This window comes from Gopherus flavomarginatus, chromosome 2 (assembly GCF_025201925.1).
Source record: "Gopherus flavomarginatus isolate rGopFla2 chromosome 2, rGopFla2.mat.asm, whole genome shotgun sequence".
NCBI classification, from domain to species: domain Eukaryota; kingdom Metazoa; phylum Chordata; order Testudines; family Testudinidae; genus Gopherus; species Gopherus flavomarginatus.
The window spans coordinates 47651513-47668910 of record NC_066618.1 but is presented as its reverse complement, the minus strand read 5'-3'; the positions used below and the strand labels follow the sequence as shown (position 1 = coordinate 47668910).

General features: G+C 39.5%; 1 protein-coding gene across 4 annotated transcripts in view; it reads left to right on the top strand.

Moving 5' to 3' along the window:
- The window catches only part of PEX1 (peroxisomal biogenesis factor 1), a 47472-nt gene that overhangs the window by 28011 nt on the left and 2063 nt on the right, over positions 1 to 17398 (top strand). For 2 of the 4 annotated variants that reach the window (XM_050939498.1, XM_050939499.1), the window contains exons 16-23: positions 375 to 509; positions 2118 to 2182; positions 4866 to 5008; positions 5093 to 5196; positions 7056 to 7232; positions 8698 to 8928; positions 16738 to 16935; positions 17265 to 17395. In XM_050939498.1, coding sequence (XP_050795455.1) covers positions 375 to 509; positions 2118 to 2182; positions 4866 to 5008; positions 5093 to 5196; positions 7056 to 7232; positions 8698 to 8928; positions 16738 to 16935; positions 17265 to 17395 — 1184 coding nt within the window. The remainder of the gene's footprint in view (positions 1 to 374; positions 510 to 2117; positions 2183 to 4865; positions 5009 to 5092; positions 5197 to 7055; positions 7233 to 8697; positions 8929 to 16737; positions 16936 to 17264; positions 17396 to 17398) is intronic. The other 2 variants (XM_050939500.1, XM_050939501.1) reach the window with 2 other exon arrangements.

Genomic DNA, 17398 nt, shown 5'->3' with positions numbered 1-17398 from the left:
TGCAGTGCCTGAACCAGAGAACTCCTCCCTTAGCCGGTTGTGGAGCTTTTAGTACCCTTTTACATCAGCCTGACTCTTTTACCCAGTGTAAAGGTACCAGAGTAAGGGTGAGAAACTGACCCTAGAGCTTTTCAAAGAAATGGTTTGGATCGTTTAATAATAGGCTACTTTAATATAACCCTATTATATAATTATAATATAACTGATAATATCAGTTAAGATGAGCCCTTCTGGTGATAATGTGGATAAAGTAAGTAATCTCACAAGAATGTCTATATAAATAAACGCTCGTCAGAAGCCAATTATTACACTATGTTACGAAATAATTACTTTTTTGGAAATAGATATTAATCTTGATGACTCTGTATTTTCAGTATCCAGGATTATTTGCAAACCTCCCAATACGACAGAGGACAGGAATTTTGTTGTATGGTGCTCCTGGAACAGGCAAAACTCTATTAGCAGGTGTAGTTGCCCGAGAGAGTGGAATGAATTTTATCAGCATCAAGGTAACAAAGTTTTGATGGTTTTTTAGATCTTTGTATTAACACAAAAAATCCTAACATAGTTACTTTGTGTGTGTGTGTAATATATATGTAAAAATAAATACCAAAATAAGAAACTCACATTTAAAATGAAGTCATTGTCATGACCACAAAGAAACTGTTACAACATTTAATTTTTCCGCTGTGGATAAATACTTAATCATTGGGTCAGATTGAGTGAGTGAGAGAGTGTGTGTGTGAGAATGATGCTGTAGTCTAGAGGTTAGAGCACCTGCCTGGGATGTGGGAGACCCAGGGTTCAGTCCCCCTGCTCCAATCACTCTTTTGTTATTTATCCACAGTGGAACAGGTTCAACAGGAGAGACCGAAGGGACTCCCCCCCGCCACTCCCCCCATCAGAATATCCCATAGCTCAGTGGCTAGAGCAGTCTCCTGGGAGGTGGGAGACCCCCGTTCAAATCCTTCTCCCCCCATGAGAGGGGAATATTGAAGCTGGTTCTCTAATCTCAGATGAGTGCTCTAACCACTGGGCTAAAAGTTAGAAGATGGGCACTGCCAGGGCAATTTTGAATGGGGGTCAATTCAGTAGGCTTGCTCAGCAGCCACCTACAGCGTTGAGCCCTTCACACAAGATAGGTGGGCAAATGCCTATTTCTATCTTTCCCCAGTTTGTGAATCAGGTCTGGTCTACGCTGGGAGAGGGGCAAACTAAGTCGGTCTAAGTTATGCAACTTCAGCTACATTTTTTTCGTAGCTGAAGTTGACGTACTTAGAGCTACTTACCATGGTGTCTTCACTGCAGTAGATTGACTGCTGACACTCCCCTGTCGACTCTTCCTACGCTTCTCGCTCCGGTGGAGTACCAGTCAACGGGAGAGCGCTCAGCGGTCAATTTATCACATCTTCACTAGATGCAATAAATTGACCCCCGCTGGATCGCTCACTCCAGAGTAAGTGTAGACATGCCCTCAGTCTGAGGCTTACGCAGGAGACAGGTGTCTGGACACCAGTCCACCTGCTCAGAGGCAGAAACAAAGGCACAGAGGGAACTTTTATCCTGAAAATTTAGGCACTGAGTAGGTTTGGCCGGAGTTTTGTGAATTGCAGTGGAGACAAAACTGAAATGTAGGCACCTAAACCCAAGACTTAGATGCCTAAGTACCTTTATGGATCTGGCCCTGGCTATCTAAGCACCACTGAGTGACTTCATGCTGTGGTCACACAATGTTATCTGAGAGTTTTGTTTGTAATTAATCACTAAGAATTTTTTAGAAAATGTTATGTATTCTTAATTTCTTCTGCTTTATAAAAGGATTCTAACTCGGGTAATGCAGCTGGCCAGAATAGTATAATGTATCTTCAGAACACAATCCACAGACTTGTGATACTGTAACACATTTCCCTTTATAGCAGGAAAACTGAGTGTCAATGAAATTAGCACTACCTGGCACAGTTATCTAGTTTTTTGACTCACCTGGGAACCACTGCTTGCCCATTATGTTGAAATTCTCTAGTGTTGTATAAATAACCCACCTTGCTAATAGAGTCCACAGTGATATGGAATTAAGAAAAAACACAACTCCTGAGTCTTCTCATTTTGCTATATTACAGGGACCAGAGCTCCTCAGTAAATATATTGGAGCAAGTGAGCAAGCTGTTAGAGATGTCTTTAACAGGTTGGTTCTCTAAGAATAAATGTTGTTGTAAATAGATTCCACTTTCATGGCTGATGCTAAAAATAATTATTTGAATTTCCTAGTCAGCAGTCTGAAGGAGTAGGCTTAATGGGTCTTGATCATTAGATCTGAAATAGCTAGACATGCTGAAACCACATGTTAAAATACTGACAGGGTCAACTTAACCTTCGTTCTTCATTATTTGATAAATTGAGTTCATTGCAGTAGGTGGCCTTCGGGTAAGACTTTACAAACATGTTTGCTTGTATTGACATTAAAGTTTCCATAGTATTTTAACACCATAATTGTGAACTTCAGAAGGAAATAGACATAAGTACAAAATAAAGCATAAAATATTAATGATAGTTAACTGGAAATCCTGTTCTTCAGGGCAGCTCATTTCCACAGGAAACCATAATAGTTGCTGCCTTCTATAATTAAATGCAACTATATTAGGACTTTTCTACATCAGGGGTGTCCAACCTAATTCCCAGGGGCCATACACAACCCACCAGAGCATTTCATAAGGCCCACTGTTTGCTTTGCACAATATACTAATGGCAAATTCATTAGCATTTTGTTGTCATGTTTACATAAGTGTATAAATAGACAATACTATACATAGGTTGTCTAAAAACATACTAAACAAGCTGAACTGAAAATATAAACCAATATAGGTGATTTAAAATCTTATTAAAATCTGTAGAATCTGTTTGGCCCACACAAGGTTGTGCTTAGGTTACTCCTGAGGGAATTCTGTGCCACTGCACATGTGCATAATTGATGAGTCTCTCATAATTTTAATTTTTTGCCCAGAAAAAAGCTTCTGCTGGAATGTTGCTGCAGTTTCACCTTTTGCTCACCAGTGTGTGGCAATAGAACACAGCAACCACTCCCAGCCTGCTAGAGAAGAGAAAGAACCTGCCGCCTTCACAGCACTTGTCAGGCCACGTCAAGAGACAGGGGTTATGGGGAGATAGACAGCATGCAGCTGCTGTGCAGTCAGACAGGGGTTCATAAGGGCTAGTCGGGGGAGGACAGACTGGGGCTGAATGGGAGTGGAGGCCCAGGGCCACAGGGGGAAGGAGGTGCAGGGCCAGAGCAAGAGTGGGTGCAGAGCTACAGGAGGAAGGGGCTGGCTGAGTGGGGGCACAGAGACACATAGGGATGCGGGGCGGGGGGGTGTGCAGGACCACACAGGAACAGCGGGGTGTCTGAGTGGATTTGGAGGGACATGTAGATAGGGCGTGCAAGGATACATGGGGGTGCAGGGACACATGGGGACACGGCAGAAGTGCCTGACTGAATGGGAGAAGCTAGGGGTCAGCCAGGGTCTGCATGGTGAAGCTCCCTAACAGTCCCTCCCCGCCCCTCAAAAAATCCTGTTCCATACTTTTCCCACTCATATCCAACAACCCTCCAAGTCACACCCAGACTCCTTCCCAGCAATTACTTCCCTCTTCCTCAGCTCCTCCGTTACCTCCCTGACTCCAAAGGGTGCGGGAAATACGATTCTATATTGATGTTTAAATGAATTATTACTCAGAGTTCTGTATTAATATGCCGAGTATAGAATCTATTTTTCAAAAAAACATTTTCTGAATCTTTTTTTTATTGCCTGTAGTGTTACAGACATACTTGCTGACAGGTATTTTGAAATAAATGACCAAAAACAATTGAAACCAATGTGATTATATTGTGTTATTTTGACAAATAAAATAAGCTATACATAGCTTATTTTCAATAAGAATTTGAAAATATTGTGTGCAGAATTTTTAATTTTTTGGTACAGAATTTCCCAAGAAGTATTAGGTTTATGTGGCCCTCCTGTGTAATAAGGTTGCACGTGACTGGCCTACATGAACACTGAGTTCATGGCAAGCTGAGATATAAATCTACCCTGCAGTAGCCTGCCATACAGAGGTTATTAAACTGGGGGTCGGGATCCCATCACAAGGTTATTACATGGGGGGTCACGAGCTGTCAGTCTCTACCCAAACCCCACTTTGCCTCCAGCATTTATAATGATGTTAAATATGTAAAAGTGTTTTTAATGTATAAGAAGGGGACGCACACAGAGTCTTTCTATATGAAAGTGGTCACCAGTACAAAAGTTTGAGAACCACTGCACTAAGGACTTATCTTCACAGACATTTAGACTGCGGCTAGTTACGGTGTGAATCTACCCCACACTAGTCTGCCAAGTTCTAACAGTTCAGGCATAAACAGTTTGTTAGAGCACTTTGATCTAGTCCTCTCTGAAACAGGACTAGATCAAAGCGCATTAGCAGATTTTTTGTGTGCATCACCTGGGTCCACACAAACAGGTAGACTGTGGCAGACTAGTGCAGGCTAGATTCACACAGCAGCTTGCTATAAATTAAATGTTTGTGTAGACAAGCTCTTAGTGTCCGTGTGAACCCTGCTTCTGCACACTAGAAGTTCCCTACTGTGCTTCAGTCTACTCCTTTTTCAAAGCAGCATAGATCAAATACTACAGAACTTTTCGTGCATGGTAGTAGATCCCCACTAGCGCAGGGTAGATTTACACCCCAGCTTGCTACAAATAAGTGTTTTGTGTAGACAAGTTTTTACAAACAGAACACATATTTCACATCTCTAAGCAGATTTATTTTACTTAGCTTAAACCTAAGCAGAATTGAAGGATTGCATTTTGTTCCAGAGCACTGGCAGCTAAGCCTTGTATAGTTTTCTTTGATGAGTTTGATTCCATTGCCCCTCGACGAGGTCATGATAATACTGGAGTGACAGACCGAGTGGTTAACCAACTGTTGACTCAGCTGGATGGAGTGGAAGGCTTACAAGGTAAATAATTTAGCTGTCTTTTTTTTTTTCTTTTTTAAAGGCATGAGTTCAACACATTAATGATGATCTCTTACTTTTTCTAAGGAGTTTATGTGTTGGCTGCTACTAGTCGTCCTGATTTGATTGACCCTGCTCTGTTGAGGCCAGGTCGACTGGATAAATGCCTATACTGTCCTCCTCCTGATCAGGTGAAGAAACAATATACTGCACCATATATGAAAGGGAAAAAAATCAGAATAATGAACAAGATTCTCCACTGCCTTGTACTTTGTGTAGTCATGTACACCTGAACAAAGTGGACTTGATTCACCATTGCATCACTTCAGTTTTACACCTGTGTAACTTTACTAATTTCTGTGGAATTGCACTGGTATAAAACTGGAGTAATACAGAGTGGATCAGATGCAATGAATGTAAAATGGGGATCAAGCATGACCAAATCAGAATTATGGAGTTCTACGCCCACTTTGTACTGTGTAACTAACTATGCACTATTCAAGCAGTGTAAAATCAGGCCCCGTATTCTTAGGTCTTGTGTTTGTAGAAAGAATGTAACCCTTCAGATGTTTGTAATCCCATTTAGTAGACAGCCATATTTGATTTGATTTGACCGGTAGTGTTAGTGTTTATTTTCTTCAGATATTCTTCCATTGTTTTCCACAGATGTAGAACTAATCATGATCTTGTGAACAAAGCCCACATAAAAGGGGCTTTGCTTACAGGAAATACATAGGAGCAGGGATTGTGGAGATTGAAATTTGTCATTTCCATCTGCCAACAGGGCCCAGATCACCATTTCACCTGCTGTTGCAGGGCATGATGAGGAGTAGAGTACATCGCCTTTTGCTTCCCCATGCAAATTAGTGACCCAGTGTTTTCCAGAGCAGTAGGCATGGAGTCCTGCTGTTTGGGCTTTCCATTATCTGGCCTCCATGCAATGGAATCACATTTCATCAGCATTTGGACAATTATATACCGACATAGGACCTGATCCAAGACTCACTGGTGTAAATGGAAGGACTTCCAGTGACTTCAGTAGGTTTTGGATCAGGCCAGTAGAGATTGCAGGATTTGTCCCTTTGATTGCCCCTAACTATAATGGAGAATATTCATTAGCAATTTACATGGCAAGTTTAACAGATATCATCCCATTTCATTCTCACATGTACAAAGATAATCCCATGCACTAAGAATGCAACACATTCTATCCAAATATTTTTCAGTGCTATTTCCATAGGACAAAAAAATGAGCTCTTCAGGCCAACAGGGTCATTTCCTTTGTGTGGACACTTCTCTTCTTATGTTTAGAAAGGTGAAAACTGGTAAAAGGAAAAATCTCGTTCTATTTACAAAATGGGCATGAGAGTTCACATTTAATGGTGTATTTAAGAATACTGGATATTGATAATATAATTAGAGAATGCGCTCAGAGAATTCATGGCTCACTGGATATTTTGTTTGGCAATATTTTTCTTAGAAAAATTAAGTGATAGTAGTAATAAGCATATGCTTGTATTTGAAAATAGATTGTGCAGTATTTTCATATATGTGCTACACCTCTACGCCGATACAACGTGGTCCTTGAGAGCCAAAAACTCTCACTGTCTTATAGGTGAGACTGCGTTATATCGGGTTTGGTCCAGTAGGGCATACCGGGAAGAGCCGGTACACCGTGCTGGACTGGACTGACGTCCCTGGTGGTGATTTAAAGAGCCAGGTGCTCCAGCCGCTGCGGGGAGCCCCGGGCCCTTTAAATCACCACCGGAGCTCTGGCAGCAGGGCTCGGGTGGGGATTTAAAGGGCCCGGGGCTCCCCGCTGCTTTACCACGTTATATCCGAATTTGTGTTTTATATCGGGTCACAGTCTATTGGGGTAGAGTTGTATACGTGTATCCCCTTCCAAAACATACATTTCTGTAGATTAGTTTGACCTCTTGAGAAAGTGCTTGAGAGAATTACTGTCCCAGTACTGAATAGCAGTTAAAATCAGGAAACAGATGACTTTACCTTTTTTTTATTTTTTTTATTTTTATTTTTTTATTTTCAGTCTTCTCGTTTTGAAATCCTAAAAGCCCTCAGTCATTCTCTGCCTTTGGCAAATGATGTAGACTTTCAGCATTTGGCAGCAAAAACGGAGCACTTCACAGGAGCTGACCTAAAGGCTTTACTGTACAATGCTCAGTTAGAGGCAATACATGCTAGCTTGGGTTCAAATTTACCGCAAGTAAGTGCACTTAAAGTATTGAAAGTATTTCATTGATTACTGCATTGTGTTACAAATATATTTTAAAGAGGTTAACTTTACCCAAAATAGATTTCTGCCACTTTTGACAAAATCATATTTAAATAAAATGTCTCCTTTTTCTATAATTTCTGTGATCTGTAAACTCTGACAGATAGTTTAAAACTTATTCTATATTTTTAACTTATTAAAATTGTAATAATTTCCCTGTGACAAAATTAGTTAAGTATATTTAAGTATATTTGCCATTTAGAAAAGATGTTAAATTGATTTGTTTTGGTCTGAACCCATGCATATTGAATGAGAGGAGTGACAAGATAGAACCCAATAGCTCCTCACGTGAGTGTCCTTAGGGTCAGGTGAGCTTTTTTCCAACATTAGGGTACTAAAAGCAGTTGACATACCTAATAATATCAGCGTGGACACCTGATAATTCTTCATTGAGTAGAGTCCCCATGAGTGCTCCACTTCAGGTGTGCTCATGCCTCATGCACCTTTAATCAGAGTATTTTGGTAGTAGTGTCTCTTTGGCCTGCGCATGCATCATATAATTCCTCATGCCCACTCTGAGGCTATATAGGGGTGCATGGGCAAGCCACTCTCCATGCCTTCCTTTCAAAGTTGCTTAGCCTAAGTACCCTTCTTCAGTTATTATATTTACTTTTTATTTAATAATTTAGGGTGACTTTAGATCTCTTTACTCATTGTGAAGGGGGACTTTCCCCTGTTAGATTCTATTGCCTTGTGGTTAGGCCAGGCTGTCAGAGTTTCAAGTGGTATATTTCTTGCTGGGAGACCATCCTGGTCAGCGATGGGTATTCTCCTTGTGTCCACTGTTTGGTTGAATCTCATATCCCCTGAGAGTGCACCATCTGCTCCATCTTTAAGGGTAGGGTAAGAAAAAATTGGGAGCTAAAACTGAGACTCTTAATAATGGAGAGTTCCCTCCAACAAGCCTCAGCTCCAGGCCAGGAGACCCCACTGGACATTGGCTGCTGAGTGAACACAGGGCTCTGTGAACTTCAACACGTTCTTAATAGAAACATTGAGAAACACCACTAATAATGGACTTGTTACTTTCCAGAAGTCTTTCATCAGCCTGGAAGGATATGGTACAGTACAGGTTGCATTTGAAGTTCTGTTAACATCTCCATATGCTTAGTGATTGACACAGGCCATGAAACAATGAAATCAGACATTATATTTATCTCCACAAATTATTGCTCTTCTGTCTGCTACATAAGCAAAAAATTCCAGCTAAATCTGAAGAATTTTCTCTGCAAAATACTTAGACATTTCCTCACAGTGGAGGAGGGATTGCTAGAATCAGCAACCAAGCAGAAACAACTCAAATTGTTTGTTAAATATCAATTTTAAATAAAATAGCAAATTGCCATTTCCTGTGAATAAATTAAAGCCTCTGACAGTGGTTCTCATTTTGTCCCAGGATATCGGTTCTAGTTCAGACAGTGACCTCAGTCTCTCTTCTATGGTTTTCTTAAACCATAGCAGCGGTTCAGATGATTCAGCAGGGGATGTAGAAGGAGGGCTGGAGCAGTCTCTTATTTCCTTAGAGATGTCCGAGTTGTTTCCTGAAGATTCAAGGTCCAACATTTATCGTCTTTACTTTGGAAGCTCCTATGAATCAGAGCTAGGAAATGGAACTCCATCAGAACTGGTAATTCTCCTTTTTCTATAATTGACATTTATTCTAAACTTTTTTAGGGGGACAGTATAAAAATGTACAAATTAGGATATTTTGTGTTTGAAAACAGATACAGTGAATTTAAAAGACAGGAACAGTTACAGTGCTTTATCTCTCAAACCTTCCCAGGCCATCTTCTTTTGCCATTTCCCAAGAGGAGAGAGGAAGGCTCACTGACAAAATATGATATTGACTTCTCTGCAATTTGACAGTGTCTTAGACCAAGATATTTTATAATGAAGTAAACCATGGCCTAACTAGTTCTTTTTATGTAAACTCTCTCTCTTTTTCCCCCCAAAAAATCCTCCCAATGTAACCGAGGCTGAATAGTACCATATTACAAAATCATTTCAGTCAGCATAGAGTGCTAGAGAGCCAAGTCACAATCAAAATGCTGAGAATTCCAGCACCTGGAATGTGGCAGTTTCCAGTCAGCTATTCCATCAGTGCACTACTTTTGGTCAAATGGGTTGCTTCTGTGGAGTAAGAACATCTCAGCTGCAGTTATTGATTAGAAATTCTGGTTCTTACGTCCATAGTTTTGTTGCCACCGCTGTTAAAAAGAAATTGATTCCTTTATCCCTTTATTTGTGTGAGACTCAGGATTTCACCATAATGGGACTTCAGCAACCGTGGATGGGTAACTTATTTTGTTAATGCTGGTCCTTTTGATGCCATATATCGAAGGGCTTGTTTGTTATAATTCACATCAGACACACATGAACAGGTTCAACGTGTGTTGAAAACCAAAGACCAGAAATTGTAAAAAACATTGAGGATATGTTTAAGAACTTATGTGATGCAGTGAACAAATGAAAACATAAATTTAATTTTTGAAACAGGAACTGGCATCTCTATGAAATGCATAGATTTATAAAAAAAAAAAAAATTAAACCCTGAAAGCTCTCTTACTGATAAAATCATATTTTTTTCTTATCTTCAAATTGGCTCTAGGTAATAGGGGTTTTCTAAAAGTCCTATTAGAGGTTTTTGTACAGAAAATAAATATTAATCATTTTGAAGAAAGCTTGGTGATTTGACTCTGTAACAGCCTGTTGTCAGGCCACGTCCACACTACAGAGTAAAATCGAAATTAATAAAATAGATTTTATAAAATCGATTTTACGCGTCCACACTAGGGCACATTACTTCGGTGGTGTGCGTCCATGGTCCCAGGCTACCATCGATTTCCAGAGCGGTGCACTCTGGGTAGCTCAGTAAAAGAATGGGACCAATAACTTCGATTTCCGTCCACACTAATCCTAAATCGATGTAGTAATATCGATTTTAGGGTTACTCCTTTCGTTGAGCAGGAGTACAGAAATCAATTTTAAGACCCCTTAAAATCAATTTTAAGTGCCTTGTAGTGTGGACGGGTACAGCGTTAAATCGATTTAATGCTGTTTAAATCGATTTAACGCTGTAGTGTGGACCAGGCCTCAGACTGAAATCCTAACTGGTTAAACAACTTTCCTTTAAATTCCTACTAAATCATTTAATGACATCATAATTCAGGTAACCACTTCTTCCCAACAGGTATAACTAGATTCTCAGGGTAGATATAGTTCTTTGGCAGCTCTTTACTTCCATTCATTCAAGGTCACATGAGGTATAATTTTAATTATGTTACCATAGAAGTAATAATACAATCTTATAACAAAGCTTGGCCAGTAACATTCAAAGCTGTATTCTCTATTTTTATCCCCAGGGAGTACATTTTGTTCATATTTACTGAAATCATAAAACCCCTCAAAATAACTTTAAATTTACCATGCCACTTTCAAATACAGTAGAGCAAGTATTACCCTAATTGCAGTAATCCCACAAGATCTAGGTATAAGTTGCATCAGAGAAAATTAATGTCAAGTATTTAGAAATAGCTTATAAATATAATGTCAGCTAGTCAGTAGAATAAACTGCCAAAGGCAGCTGTAGAATTGCCATTACTTGAGGTTTTCAGAGATAGACTTGCCACAAGGCTAAATTTGACACATGCATGTTAAGGGTGGTTTAGAGATAATAAATTCAATTGTGCTATGATACAGGGAATGGATTTACATGATACAGTACACTAGAGGACCCTTCCAATCTTAATGAGTCTATTCTAGATTTTGGAAGAAGTTTTAACATGAGAGAGTTCAAATATTTTCCCAAAACACAAAGAAAAAAATTTTTTTTAAACTTTTTATTATGTCAAAGTTACAATAAGACATTAGCATACTTTATTGTACATTACTTATTACTTATTCAGGATCAGGTTAATATTAAAAGAACCTAGCTAAAGATTCTGGCTTGCTGGCTAAGGAGCCCTCTTCCTCTGAGTATGGTAAAAAGGGTGACCACATTTCTAAATACCTATCCTCTTTTTGGCACTTCTCTTGTATACGTCCTTGATGTGAAAACTTTTCCATTATAAAGAGATTCCGTATTTTACTATTCCACAATCCCATAGGAGAAGTCACATTTTTCCAATAACGTGCAATACAAAATCTTGCTAACAATAAAAAAGAAATGAATGTGTCATTCTGTTTAAAATGTAGCTCCTTTACTGGTGCATAAAGTTAGCAGGTCAGGGAATTCCTGGGAAGCTGGCATTTTGTTATAAGATGAATTTCTTTAATAATTTCCTCCCAAAATCATCTCATTCCCAGGTGCCACTGCCACATGTGCAAATGGGTCCCCCTTTCTCTGCATCTCCTCCAACTAAGTGCATCCCTAGTGTAAAAATGTGATGGTTTTTAACTGGAGACAAATGCCATCTATACAGTAATTTATTTTAAAAAAATTTTTTTTGAGCTACATATATTGAAAATTGTATATCCTGTTTCTCATATAGAGACCCACTCATCTAGATTAATTTTTGTCCAAATTCCTCTCCCGTCTTTTATTTTCTCTGCTTTAAATATAGTGATCATTCTGTCTGATTTACCTTAATCTCTTTAATTGCAATAGTACGTTCCATATAAGTTTATTTGGTTTGATCTTTGATTTTTTTCACTTTGTAGTGCCTATTATTTTAGTCTAATAAAGGTTAACTAGAGGCTTCTCAGTGTTTACCCTCTAAAACAGTGCTTCTCCACCTTTTTGGGCTCAGGACCCATTTTGTAAATGTTTATGGCCTGTCATGACCCAGTAAACAGTCTGGAGGTGGAGGCCTTGGGTGGTTTCGATCAAGTCTTCTCCCTTCTTCCCCCACCCGGTGGGAGGAGGATTGGATCTGCCCAGCACTCACCTCACAGTGGTGACTCCTACAACTCTTGTGTTAGGGGGCTGGCTGGGCTTGGCTCTTGGCTCCGGGCATTACAACTTCCATCGTTGCAGCATCACTCAGGTTTGGCCCCGCTCTCTGACTGGACAAAGTCTGTGTGAGTGGAGTTGTGACCTGACTCATGGCATTGCAGTGCCACTCATTCAAATTTGGCCTATCTGGGCTCCTGTCATCATGACAGCTGGGTCAAACCTGAATGGCTCTGAGAGCCCAGAAGTTACAATGCTTGCAGCAGGGAGGCAAGCCCAGCCAGCCCTATGGGCCAAGAGCCACAGGAGCTGCCATGTGACATTTTGAAACATTCTGGTGACCCAGTGTGGGGTCCCGATCCCATGACTTAAGAAACCCTGCTCTAAAATATGGCTGAGTGACTGAGAAATTTCTAGAAGTCGTCCCCAAGTTAGTTTAAACTCAGGCTATTTATCCAAAAAAAATGTCTTCATCTGTTGGTTTCTGGAGAATCCAGTTTGTGTTTCTTTGTGAGGTGCAGAACGTGGCTTCAGGGGATGATAACAGCTCGAGTACATAAGTATCTCCTCCCTACTAGAGAAGGTATATACAATGCCACAACAATACATACACAATAGCATTTTTAACACAATGTATTCCAAAGGTATTAACCATCATTCAATAAGATTTAACTTAATTCAATAAAGTTTAGGATATTACATTCTCTCACAACATCGTATTAAATTTGTTGGTATCCAAAGTATTAATACCAAGAAAAGTTCAAATCTTATGTATGGAATTTGTATTATGCCCAGTGGTCTTTCAGGTATCAGAATCTACTTTAGCCAGACTTTTTTGCACCTAGCATTCAGGCAATCCCTCATGTGATTTATTCTTAAAGTAGAATTTAGCTAATTCTACATCACTGCCTTACTCATGGAGAGCTGCAAACAAAAGTATTTTCTTTGAGATAAGATATTGGGACAAATATCTTCATCCAAGACCACTGTCACTGCAGTTCTACAGTTTCAGCCAGTTTGGTGCATCGTGTGTTCATCTCCTCTCTGGTGTTTTTTATATTTACTTATATTAGAATGTAAGGTCTTTGGATAAGGGACTATATTTTTGCATAAATCTGCAATACAGTATACACACCTATAATGCTATATAATGAATTGTGCCTGACATTCTTCAGTAACTGTGACTAAGACTATATCTTTGTCACAAACTTTTTTTAAAACAAAAACATTAATTTAAGGTTTTATTAGCAACAAATAATGATCTTGTAACTTTTGGAGTAAAACTCCTATATGATTTTTTTTTTTTATAAACTTGGGTCTATATGTAACTGGATAACCTGTTTTGTTTTGTTTTTTAAACAATTATCATTAAGCAGCTTAAAATATTTTAAATTACAAAATAAAGTGATCTGTTGACTTTGCTCTTTTTTCAAACAAAATAAATTTGCGTTTCCCACCCCCCAACCTATCCAGTCTTAACCATGAAATGACAGAATGCTATTAAAGGTATAGGGATTAATCTCCGATGATCACTTCTGAACCCAGATCTCCATTGCAATAGGAAAACGTACTGCTGCAGTTTATTACCAGGCTGAACCTAATTTAATTTTTTTTCTCCTTTAACAGAACTCCAAAAAGTTTGTCAAGATGTAACATGTTTAACTCTTCCACTCTTGTCCCTAAAAGAAAGCTGTATATTCATAATGTTTCCATGTTAAAACATGGATGAATGTTCAAAATATATTATGTCAAATTTCATCTACATTAATAACAGTTTTGGAAGCACAATGGCTAGTAATGCAGTCAGTATCTTAAAGGAGGCAATTTCAAAGGCAGTTCTCTGTGTAGAGAAATTGATTTTGTTCTACATTTCTAACACAGTTAAATTGAAATGCATTTAGGTTTTGATTCAGTTCAGTAAAGTCAACAAGAGTCTTGGTTGGATTCAGTGGTTGTTCGATCAGACCATTAGAGATTAAGGCCCCAATTCAGCAATGTACATAGGTACATGAATAAATTTAAGGATATCAGAAGTAGGGTGACCAGTCAGCAAGTGTGAAAAATCGGGACAGGGGGTGGGGGATAATAGGAGCCTATATAAGAAAAAGACCCAAAAATCAGGACTGTCCCTATAAAATCGGGACATCTGGTCACCCTAATCAGAAGTCAGTGGAACTAATCATATGCTTAAAGTTATGCATGTGCTTCAGTACTTCTCTGAATCAGACCTGAATCAGGGAATTTCTTTAACAGCTTGGCAGACATTCCAACAAAGACAATCTCTAAGTAGCATGTCTGGTAGTCCCTCTCAATACTGTGTTTAAAACTATGCTTAAATATAATTTTGTTAGTGCAGTTCTAGCATGTATGGGTATATGGGGATTATTGATGTGTAGGTAGAAGACAGATGTTGATATAACATCAGAGTTAAGGTTGTGTAACCCAGTGGTTCTCAAAGCCAGTCTGCCCCTTGTTCAGGGAAAGCCCCTGGTGGGCTGGGCCAGCTTGTTTACCTGCCGCGTCCGCAGGTTTGGCCGACCGCAGCTCCCAGTGGCCGTGGTTTGCAGCTCCAGGCCAATGGAGGCACCAGGAAGCGGTGGCCAACATGTGTCTCAGCCCACACCGCTTCCCGCAGCCCCCATTGGCCACAGTTCGCCGCTCCAGGCCAATGGGAGCCACGATAGGCCGAACCTGTGGACACGGCAGGTAAACAAGCTGGCCTGGACCGCCAGGGCTTTCCCTGAACAAGCGGCGGGCCGGTTTTGAGAACTACTGGTGTAACCTATGAACTTCATAGTTTTCCATAATTGTATTTTAAACTTTAACATTAATTTAGATTCACCTGTCTTTCAGATGTTGTTTTTGTAATAACTGCAGTGTTCTGATCAAGCTCTTGTATTAAAAAGTTGATATGTGTATTCAGACCCTTAATTTTATCTTAATAAAAAATCTTGTCTGAGAAATTCCTTTAGTTTTATGATGAAGTGTGATGGTAGATGTTGATATCCCTCCAATGCAGACACCTTATTCTCCAATAGTTGTATAAATTAGATTGGGATAAAATTTTCAAAAGTGTCCCATTTTCAAAAATGTCCCATTTACAAAAATGATTTAGGGGGTGATTTTGAGAGGCACAAATGGCAGTTAGGTGACTTTCAAGGAGTCTTTCAGGAGACTTGGGAGTGTAAATTCTTAAGTCATTTTTGAAAATTGGACTTAGTAACCTAAGTCACTGAGGTGCTTCTGAAATGTTATATATATCATAGATGACAGTTGTATTAACATATCTTTGATACTTGAGTTCTTGAACTTCCTAATATGCTTCAGCTTTGGAATGATATAAATTTTCTAAAGTCTGCAGAGAACTCACAGATTGCTGATGTTTAAATTATCAGAATGAATAGCTTCAAAACTATTTATATAAACTTTCCCAGAATTCAAAGCCCCTAGTTCTTCCTACTGTTGGGATGTGCCAACCAGTACAGCTTGGACACACCATCCAAGTTGTACTGATGTTGCATCCCTAAGAGTCTGAATATTCAGAGTCCACTCAGAGAACTCTGGTTAGAAATAAGTAACCTTCATTTCTTCTTCAAGTGTACTCTGTGTATTCACGCTCTTGAAGTGCACCAGCTGGTGCAGCTTGTCCTCAAAGAACTCAGGGTACAAGTAAGTAACGATTTTTCACTCATAACTAAAACAAATTTGGACTTATTAGACCAAACTGTTTTTTAAATAGGGCATTCCCAAAAAGTTAGATTTTTCTAAAAGTGAAATACCTTATTATTCAAAATTTTGTATGTTGTCTGAGCCAATGTGTTGGTGCAGTTGTGCCCCCTCTGGCCAGCGGGGCTTTGGCACTTGAACTCATTTCGCCTGGCAGGCTGTTAGTCTATTACTGGTGCCAAGGGATCTGAAGACCCTCTCTACTCTTAAGTCCATCAGGGGGTTGGTAGGGAAATCCATGCCCAACCACTCCACTCGATTCCAGCTCAGGGTCCTCAAGCTAGATCAGCTGGATCAGGATTCGTTGTCTCCGGCTATGCCCTGAGCTCCTCCCTAGTTCCCCCAGGTTTCTGCAGACTCTTCAGCCTGCTGTTCTGGCTGTGTCCTTCTAGGTTATTGTCCCTGAGTGTCTCTTCAGCTGCTTGCTGGCAGGAGTTCCCTCCTCCAGGCCTTCTTACTCTTCTGATGGCTGCCCCGCCCTGTCCCTTTGCTTCTTAGTCCTTTTATCCTCCTAGCTATGTTGAGGCTGCTAAGGAGCAATGACTGGCAGTAACTGTGTTAACTTTTTGGTTGCTGGGCCAGCATGGGGTACGTATACCCCTTGACAATGTCCAAAATAATTTGTCTGGTTAACCAGAAGCTTTTGTGCTAGGATGTCACCATAAATGACACATTTTAGAAAAAAAGGACTTTTTATTGGTGAAAAAAGAAAGCTTAGGTACACAATTGTGGTTAAAAGTAACATATATTAAAATCTTAACTATGGAGTTCCTATTTGGGATTAATAGTAATTTAGTATTTTTTTCCCCGTCACTCTAGAGCTCTCAGTGTTTGTCTGGACCAAACTCCATAACCCATGATTTAACTGGCATTTCTTTGAGAGATATAGTATCATCACAACCCTCCGTGCTCAGAACCACCTCACAAGAAGGTTTCCAAGAACTTAATCAGGAACAAATAGAGCAACTCAGGGCTGAAATCAATGCAATCAAGGCCAACTACAGGAGCAAGAATGGAGTATGGCAGTTTTTTCATATTATTCAATCCTAACATGTTTCCATTAGTTTTCATTGCTTGTATTTTTTTTCCTGTTTATAAATTATTTCTGCAGTAATATTAAACTGAAACAGAGTAAAGCTAATGTGTAAAGATTGAAGACATAGTCTGACAAAATATGCCAGCAAGCTGACTGTTTCATATAGCGACATTATTCCTGTGTTTTTAATGTCTGGAAATAAGCTTAGCACTGTGTATTTAGTACATTTGAGATAAATATACTTTAGAATAATACTGACACATGTTGGAAAAGATCCCAAAGTTACTTCTATTTATTTTCTGTTTTCAAGGAGGATGTTGCCCCTAGCCAGTCAGGATTAACCAGGAACACTTTAATTATTAGTCAGGCCCACCTAATGACTGCACTTGAGGACACAAGACCATCTGTAAGTCAAGATGACTGGAAGAATTTTGTTGAACTGTA